The sequence below is a fragment of the Carlito syrichta genome, unplaced genomic scaffold (assembly GCF_000164805.1).
Source record: "Carlito syrichta isolate Samal-C Ts95f unplaced genomic scaffold, Tarsius_syrichta-2.0.1 Scaffold311867, whole genome shotgun sequence".
NCBI classification, from domain to species: domain Eukaryota; kingdom Metazoa; phylum Chordata; class Mammalia; order Primates; family Tarsiidae; genus Carlito; species Carlito syrichta.
Window position 1 is genome coordinate 109,054 of NW_007255963.1, and position 10,230 is coordinate 119,283.

The 10,230-nt window shown below is 35.2% G+C and overlaps 1 protein-coding gene across 5 annotated transcripts in view; it reads right to left on the reverse strand.

The window, feature by feature from the left end:
- KIDINS220 (kinase D interacting substrate 220) overlaps window positions 1-10,230 on the reverse strand; it is a 118,396-nt gene that overhangs the window by 43,916 nt on the left and 64,250 nt on the right. For all 5 annotated transcript variants that reach the window (XM_021718150.1, XM_021718149.1, XM_021718147.1 and 2 more), the window contains exon 22: window positions 6,637-6,799. In XM_021718150.1, the coding sequence (XP_021573825.1) occupies window positions 6,637-6,799 (163 nt within the window). The remainder of the gene's footprint in view (window positions 1-6,636; window positions 6,800-10,230) is intronic.

The following is a 10,230-nucleotide window of genomic DNA, read 5'->3' on the forward strand; positions in this document are numbered from 1 at the left end:
ACTACAATTTTTTCAAGACCTGCAATTGGTCCCCTTACTTAGGGTAAAAGTCAGAGTCCTTACGCTGGTCCTCCAAAAGGAGTATACAAACCACCCCACTGACCACCTAGACCTCACCTCCTACTTGCTCTCATTTCGCCACACCAGCTCCTTTGTTATTGCTGGCCCTCCAATGTTGACTGCAGGCTCTCTCTGGCCTTAGGACCTTTGTCCAACCTGTTTCTTCTGCCTGGAAATGCTTTCCCAGATATCTGTTTGGCTAGTTCTTATGTCTCCTTCAAGCCCTTGCTCAACTCTTCCTTTCTTAACAAGGACTATCTTGACATACTTACTTACTTTACTTATTTATTTATGTATTTACGTATGTATATATTTGTTTATTTATTTACTTAGAGTCAGAGTCTCACTCTGTCACCCAGGCTAGAGTGCAGCGGCACGCTCATGGCTACCGCAGCCTCGACCTGCTAGGCTCAGGTGATCCTCCTGCCTCAGCCTTCCAAATAGCTGAAACTGCAGGCACGTGCCAACATGCTCAGCTAATTTTTTGATTTATTGTAGAGAAGAGGTCTCACCAAGTTGCCCAGGCTGGTCTTGAACCCGTAGCCTCAGGCAATCCTCTTACCTCAGTCTCCCAAAGCGCTGGGATTATAGGCATGAGCCACCACACCCAGCCTGACACCCTGATTTAATCTGGATCTTACACTACTCATCTCCCTAACTCTCTTCTACCTTTTATTCTTTCCATAACATTCATTGCCTTTTAACACACTAATTATTTATTATATATACTGTTTATTACTCAACAGTCTCTGCTGAATAAAAATAATGTAAAACCAGAAATGTATGTTTAATAAGTCAACATTAATCTGGTGACAGGTATCTCTGTCCATAGTTTGCAGACTCACTCTTCACAATGAACTTGGCAAATATGCTAATGCTATCTATTTCTATCCAGATATGTGATTTATATTATAAATTATATAATCTTTATTTCAGTGACCTGCTTAGTTTCATCTCCTCTATGCTTAATTATCTTGTGATTTCTGAAAAGAACTAGCCCAGGCTATGCTATCTCTTTAAAAAGATAAAGATATTGATAAAATATTAAACCTCTGTGGTCAGAGCAAGTGTGTTTTGAGAATGAAGATGGAAACAATTACATTCAAGATACTGATTTAATGAGTTTTGAATGATGACAACACCAATACCTACAGAAAAGTCATCATATCGAGTACAAAAAAAGTCATTAAGATTCTAAGCTATAAATAAAAAGCACAAAAACAGTATGTGTAAAATAATATTTGGAATAAACACTTCTGGTATCTCAAAACTAAATGAAGAGAAAAATGGTCAGTACAAAAGAAGGACTGTAGTACAAAGGAGCTGAGACAACCAGTTTCTCAACTAATGTCAAAATTTTCATGCTATTCACGTTCGGAACTTAAGTCCACATGCAAAAGAAATAAGTCTAAGCATAAACCAGGCCAAATGGGAGAGGGGAGAGGGCAGCCGGTGGAAGAGAGAGAGGGAGACCTAACAATCACCCAGAAAATGAAGGAGAAAGGAAGGAGGCTAGTGAGAGCTTCACAGCACTCTCATGGGGTAGGAGATGATTAGAAATGAAAAAATTAAGTTATGAAAACTCTGTGTGAATATCAGGAAAAAATGTCATCAAAAATGTTTTATTATAAAAAATGACCTAAGTAATGTGTAAAATACCATTACTTGAATGACTTAAAGAGATCACAGAGGTCTATAAAGTCATATGTTAAGTGTCTGTTCAACAAATAGCTCTTTGCAATAAAATGGAAAATGGCTGCCATTCTGAAGTTCCCTCAGAACTTATTCAGTTGTTTTTTTAAAATCCATATAGAGTACCAGAATAAAGTATGCTGTTACCCTTATCACAAAATTATCCTGATCATATCATCCTGAGTAAAAGATTGCTTGAGCAGTGTCAAAACAGAAATTTAAAACATTATCTTCATGAAAACTACTTAAATTGATCTTTTGAAAACCTCTGTCATTGCCTAAAATACCAGAAATAAAGTTTTATACTAAAATATTTCAATGGTTGTCTAAAATGCTGTAATAAAAAGTAGACAGAAAATCTTTATCTACAGTTTTTATTTTACTCCCTTTCTTCTTACTAAATGTATGTTAACAAAAAAAAACCTCCCAAATGATCTAGACAAAAGCTTTTAGCTCAACACATAATTGCAAGAAAATTACAATAATTGTACCAATTAAAATAATCTTGAATGAACAGTATGTCATCTTAATGTTCCAATGGTTTATAGAGGGATCTACTTAATTAGCTGAAATTGCTTTCCAGTGTTAGTATCAAATGTCATTTGTTAAAAGTTGAACAATTTAGAAAATAATTTAACAAAGCAATTTTACCAAACACCAAGAACCAACATTTTCTTTTTCAGCTGAATAAAGCAAGCAGATGTGTCATCAAATTGCTATAAAAATAAATGAGGCTTTTTATGGATTAAAAAAATAAATTTTACTACTAGCGTTAAAAATACTATTTTCTGATTGTTTTTACCAAATCAGATTTCTTTAATAAAATAAATGAATATCAATTATATACTGCTGTTTTTTGTCAGCTGTAAATAAAACTTTTTATTATTCAAATGACAAGCTATAGCATCAAAGAACTCAACTATAGTTAACTAGAAACAGAGCCATCTAAATTATTCTCACATAACCCAATATCTGGCTTTTCAATATGTTGATGACATTGTCTTCCTAGAGTTTTTCATTCCGATTCATCTTATTATATGTATTTATTTTAAGTAAATTTCTTATGAATTCTTATAAAGATTGTTTACTATACTGTCTTTATCTCTTCTTTAGACTAGCTACAAAATAAGCTGTGTAAGTAATTGTAGGCATATAAGACATATATACTAATTTCAACAACAAAAAGCATCTCAAAATCACCCTGAATCCAACCCACTTAAGGATGGCAAGCCCACCGAGTGCTTAAGCAATAAGTTTAAGTAATAAGTTGGCTTAACAATAAAACAAAATTCATATCACTTCAAATATAAAATAGTCTATATTTTTTGAACAAAATAAAATATTCCCCTACCCAAATTCACTCCAAGTTATTTTTGTTACATGATACAAAATGCCTCCTCCAAAATATTTCCTCTACAAATATTCTATTTCTTTCTTTCTTTCTTTTTGAGTTGGAGTCTCACTCTGTCGCCCAGGCTAGAGTGCAGTGGCATGCTCACGGCCACTGCACCCTTACCTGCTGGGCTTAGACAATCCTTCTGCCTCAGCTTTCCAAGTAGCTGAAATTATAGATGCACGCCACCATGCCCAGTTAATTTTTTGTGACTTATTGTAAAGACGAGGTCTCACCAAATTGCCTAGGCTGGTCTCAAACCCCTGGACTCAGGCAATCTTCTTGCCTCGGCCTCCCAAAGTGCTGGGATTACAGGAATATTCTATTTCATAAGCATGGTGTCATAATTACTATTATCTTTAAGCTTTATGTTTTATATTCTCTTTTGTCCAAAATATATCTTTTAATTAATTTATAATGTAAATTTTAAAATATTATTTATGAGGCTCAAAATACTGAAGAGTGGAAGTTTTAAAAAGTCAAACCACTTTCTGTTAGCAAACAACAGTAACTGTTGGGCTAAGAAGTTTTCTATCATCTAGAAACAATGATTTAGCCTGATACTGATAAAACTTAATTGGTTAATTGAGCCATCATTTTTCTTTCTTCTAGTTATCTCAAACATGTTTATGTTTTACCTTCAAAATATAAGTTCCTCAACACTGCATGAGTGTAAATGATGAAGCAAGCACAGTAAAATATTCACAACAGCTGAATCCAGATACAGGGCTTATGGGTGTTCATTGTACTATTCTTTCTTGCAACTTTTTTTAAGTGAAAGTATTTTCAAATAGAGAGAAAAAACATCTTTTTAAATGTAAGTTCCTCAAGGGCATAAGATGCTTTTCTATTTGTTCCTCTATTCACCCCATCTCCCTTGCCAGTCCCTAGAACACACAAAAGCATAAAGAACAATTACGTAAGGCTGGACTCCTAGAAAAAACTCAAACTGGATACACATTAATGAGCAAAACTAAGGAGACAATGGGGCCTCTAACACCTGTTCATCTTGGTTTCTTTAAGAAGAGTCACAGTTTCAGAAAGACACATTATATCCAAATGATAATATCCTCAGCATCTAGTAACAGGATGTATAAACAGCAGATGATGAATAAATGTTTGCTGGATTGAACTGAAATATGCATTTTTTTGGAGGGCCTTTACAACTTTTTATTTTCACATCTTTTCTACTTCTACCTCCTGTGTCTGAAGTACAGATTTTCTTTCACCCCTTCCCACCCTCTTCCCAGAACATGTGGAGCCCAGTTCCTGGGACTCCAGCACACAGTCCTTGAAATGGGAAATATTGATCAATATTGATCAATGTTTCTATAACCCTGAGACACAGTATACAAACTATATTCAATTAAAGGAAGGTAAGGAGACTGACTTGAGTTCTATTCTGAACCAAAATCAAAGAATGGCATGAACTATGTATTCCATTTAAAAAATTAAAAAGAAAGAAAAAAAGGAAAACTGGAAAAGATAATAATAATAATTTTTACTTAAAATATTATATATACAAACTTGTGATGTTCTAGAAAAAAGAACACAAAAATATAAAAACTTCAGACTCTAAATTTTATGATAAAATTTAGTTTCTTAAGTATTTCTGACAGTGCTTTAGCTTAAAGAAGTTTCACTACTACAATGATGTCATGAGAACAATTCAGCATATTTTGAGCACAGACCCTCAAGGCAGAATGCCTTGTTTCAAACTTCAATGCTACCACTTACTGCCTTGTGAGACTTTCAGCAAGTGACTTTCCTTCTCTAGGCTTCAGTTTTTCTTATGTGCAAAATGAGGATAACAAAAGTATCCCATTTGGAATTTTAAGAATAAAAGAAGTTAAAGTTAAAACATAAAGAGCTTAGAATAGTAATAGGCATATGAGTAGTGTACAAAGTCTGAGGGAGCTGGATTGAAACATCCGTTTTGCTTCTTAAGAGCTGAGTATCTTCGAGAAGTTACTTAAATTTTCTGAACCTCAAGCTTCTTTGCTAATCACATGGAACAATTCTAACCACTTCTGTGAGCTTTATCAAGAGCCAAGAATACATAAGGCAAATAGCAGAGTACCTGGTATTAGGGAGGATATTTAGAGATGCTAGATAACCTGCACTCCTTAAGTAAAGACTCCTGTGAATAGACTAGTTCTCCTGTCTACATGAGTTCAAATTTCCTGAAACCTAGAAAGGTATTTCTAGAGTAATAGATCACTCTTGAATAATACCAATTCAGACAGCATCTAAGAAACGAAAGCAGCTTCAAATTACTTCCCCTATTGTTTCTTAAGCCACCCCTCCACTCTACTGCAATTTTTCCTACCTTCAAATCCAGTTCATAGTTCCTAAATGAAGGTTTATCCTTTTTTTAAAACCTGCTTTTATTTACACACAAGTAAAAACAATCTCAAGGATAAATGAGAATGCGAAAGGACTACTTGTTTATGTTAAATAGGGCTCTATGTATAAATATACCATGTCAAAAATAAACCCCATAATATTGGTATGAATTATTATTAAGAAGTTGAAACTTTTTAAGAGTTATGCTTTAACTGTTTAATTATTACTGTGCTCATATCTAATAACATGCTCATATATAACACAGCACTTGGATTATGATATAAATGTGTATTCAGGACATAAAACTTATTTTATGACACAATCATGTATCTCACAATAAGTTAATTTCTAAAATATCGAAGGCCAGATGCGATTCAGTTCACTTTCCCATAGAACTATGGTAACTTGCATCCCTGTATCTACTGGAAAATCTACTTGATATAGCACATATGGCCTCTACCACTAATTTAGCAAAAATTAAACAGAAAAACCTAGAAGAGCTCAAATCTTTAAGCCCAATCCTATACCAATACTCTACAATTCTAAAACCAGTTATTTGCCTAGAAATATTAAATAAAATATGTACATGAAAAATGGAGATTCAAAAATCAGGAAAACCATACACTGAAATACTCTAGGGGAAGAAAAACTATTTGAACTTTTAAAAGTTTTAATATATAAACTATACACTAAATCTCTTGTAAGATTTAATTTACATTTCAAAACAGTAGTTTCAATTATATTCATTTTATAAAATTATTTGTATAGTTTCCTTGTATTATCTTTTTTCTAAGAGAGAGTTTATTTAGAATAGCAATTGAAGCCTTTGATAGTATTGAAGTGCTCTGGTAAACAAAAAGCATTATAACTTTGATAACTTGGCAAGAAACTGGTAACTATTAAAACTTTATATACCTGAGAAAGTAAGAATATTTCCAAATAAAGTTGTAAATTTTACCTAATGGGACATATGCCTGTGCTAATACAACTCCAAAATTATAATGGAATTGATAAAAACAATTAATTGAATCCAGAAGTGTACATTTTATACATATTATTTTGTATTCAGTTTGCTTTATATACATTAATTCTTTTTTTTTTTAAACTCAAACTAAGTTAAATACAAGGAGGTCAAAAGAAAGTACCTTTCATAGATGGTTTTTAATGTCATGTGATCTGGAATACCTTCAGTCTCTTCCAAATACAGTATGAGCCATGAAGTCCGATATGGCCACTGTTCAGTAAGGTTGATCCAGCTAGCAAGCCTGTCCCAGTTGAAACTAATCTGATTAGCTCTCAGTAATCGCCCTTTTAAAGAATACAAAAACATTTAAAAATTAATAGATGTATAATATTATGTTACAAAAAATACTTAGTATATTCACAAATAATTTAACTTTAAAAATAAGTATTCTACCTTAAGAATATATCAACATGTCCAGGGCTCAAACCCAAGTCTTTTGCCTTCAAATTCTATCCTTTCCAATAAACATATTTCCATATACATTTCCAACTTATGTTACCCAATTAAATGGAAAACTTATCATGAAAACTATCAAAATTCCATTAAAGTACAAAGATTTAAATCCGTAAATTATTTTTCAATATAATGCTTATTTTTAAGCAGTGGAACTAATGGCACTAGGTGCTTTTATAAAATGAAAGTTTTGCCGAGAAATTTATATTTGATGAGACATAAAATGAAAATATTTCTGGTTTAACAATCTAGAAAGTCTACCATATAGTCAAAAACTAGCATCAGAGAAATTCTTATGCTTAAGATGTAGCTTTAGAAAAATACTTTGTTACTTTTAGAATGTAACTCTCAGTATTAACTGCAAAATGATATCAACTTGGTCCTCTCTAGAGTGCCTGGAAATGTCTAAATATTGTATATTCTAAAGTCTTCACTATAAATTTGGGGACTATTTCTTTGACAGCCCTTCCCAATACTCTCTCTTTTGCTCCCCAAACTCCAACCACACAAGCCTTTGGCTACTCCTGGAGTCCCATCTCAGAGCCTTTACACTTGCGCTTCCTCTTGCTTATGATGCTTTTCTCCAGATATGTGCAAAATCTGGCTCCCATTTCATTAAGGTCCCCTAGTTATTAACAACAGTGCCCCTATCATTGTTCTGAGTACTGAGAGAACAGCAATAAGCAGGATAGATTTTTTAAATGGTTGCCATGTAGATTTTACATTCTACTCAGGGGAGACAGACAAAAAAGGTAAATAATATAGTGTATTAGAATGTGATCTGTTCTGTGGAGTAGATAAGGCAAAAGGTAAAGCAAGGAGTGTCAAAGAGGAAAATACCATTTTATGTGAGATAGGGAAGGTCTCACGGAAAAGCTGACTTTTAAGCAAATATTTAAAAGGAGGTGAGAAAACCCATTATACATCTATCCAAAGAATAATCCTTCCAGGCAGAAGAAACAGCAAATGCAGAAGCTCTCTGGGGTAGAAGTAGAAGCACATCTGACACTTTCAGAGAAGAGCAAAAAAGTCAGTAAGGGATGGAGGAAGAGAGTAACGGGAGATGAGGTTGGAGGAAGGAAAGGGATGGGGAAACAAGTCATAAAGGGCTTTGCAACAAACTGTGAAGACTTAGATTTTTATTTTCAGTAAAATGAAAACACAATACAGAGTCTTGAGCAGAGAAATAACATGACTTGCTTCCATTTTAAGAGGCTCTCTGTGGCTACCACCTGGGGAACAGGATATAGAGAAGAAAAAAAAAAAATGACAGGAGTAGGGAGACCAAAAAGAAGATACAACAACGTGCCAGATAAGGGTAGTATGCCAGAAATGGTGAGAAGTGGTCAGATTCAGGATACAGACTGAAGATAGAACTAAAGATTTTACTAATAGATTGGAGGTGGTATATGAAAGAAAGATATTGAGATTCTTAGCTTAAGGAACTGGAAACACAGATGGATTAACAGACAGAAAAGAATAGCCAGGCACAGTAGCTCATGCCTGTAATCCCAGCACTTAGGGAGGTGGAGGCAAGAGGATTGCCTGAGCCCACGGATTTGAGACCAGCCTGGACAACATGGTGAGACCCTGTCTCTACAATTAAAAAAAAAATTAGCCAGGCATGGTGGCACGTGCCTGAAGTTCCAGCTACATGGAAGGCTGAGGCAGAAGGATGCCCTGAGCTCAGCAGATCAAGGCTGTGGTGGCCATGAACGTGCCACTGCACTCCAGCCTGGGCAACAGAGGCTCCATCTCAAAAACAACAACCACCACAAAAACAGAAAAGACCACGGTTGGACTAAGTTTAGGTCACAGAATCAAAAGTTCAATTTTGGACACACTACGTGTCAGACACCATTAGCTGTCAAACAGGCAACTGAAGAGCTACAGGGCTGAAGATATGCATTTGATTTGATCTTAGTCAAGAGGTCCAGAAACAATGAAGATGCACATTTGAGAATCTTCAGCATATAGATGGTATTTAAACCTTTGAAACTAAATGTGATCACCAAGGAAGCTGGTCTCAGTAGAAAATGAGAGCTCCAAGAACTGCATCCAAGAGCATTCCAAGGCTAAGTGGTTAGTGGGAAATGAAGACTAACCACCAGTGTGGCAGGAGGAAATCCAGTAAGTGTGGCATTCTGGAAGCCATCATTCTGAATGAAGTGTTTCAAGAAGGAGAAGTGATCCACACATTGTCAAATGCTGCTGATGAGGTTAAATAAGATGCGCACGGGCCTGATCATTGAATTCTGTAACATGGAAGTCATTGGTAACCTTGAAAATGCAATTTTACTCAAGTACTGAGAGCAAGAGATTACTGGAATAGGTCAGTGAAAACAGGGAGAAGAATATAAGACACAGACAGATAAGACTTTCTACATGCTTTGCTGAGAAATGGGGCAGAAGCTAGAGCAGAGGTAGAGTCAAAAAAGGTTTTCTTGGGAAGGGAGAAGCAATCTGTTTGTGGTTGATGGGAGCAACTTTCGAGAGAGAGGGAGTGCAATCTCCTTTTCAGTTCCTCCTATTCATGGTACTCTTCATTGCGTGACATTCTGTCTTTTGTTCTTCCCAATTAGGGCAGGGACTTTATCTTGTTCACTGCTTATCTATACAATGCGCAGACCAGTACCTGGCATAAGGCAGACGATTGCTACACATTTGTTAAATGAGTACATATATGTTAATAACATATTAAAACATTTCCACTGTCAAACAAAAGTATACAGAGGCTTGAGACCTCATTCAAAGGGATTTAATTACCAAAAACATTGTAAATATATTAGACTCAGCCTCACTTGGAATACAGTTCACAGCATGAACCCCAACAATAGCATAAAACACAATTCTAATGTAGCTATCATAATAGAGTTAACACTAGTAAATATTACAATGTACCAATCGATACCATGCAAACAGTCATGTACTTTACCAACTAGATTACAATACTTCTATGATTGTCTTAAAGATAATTTTCAAGGAAGAATTAACAAGGTGAGGAGTAGAATTTCATGCAACAAATTCAGCTACAGAACAACAATCCTTAATTTTACTGTCCGTATTCTTTTTTTTTTTTGAGTTGGAGTCTCACTCTGTCGCCCAGACTGGAGTGCAGTGGCCACTCCCAGCCACCGCAGCCTCGACCTGCTGGGCTCCGGCGATCCTTCTCTGCCTCAGTCTTCCAAGTAGCTGGAACTACAGGCGCGCGCTACCACACCCGGCTGATTTTTTGATTTATTGTAGAGATGAGGTCTCGGAA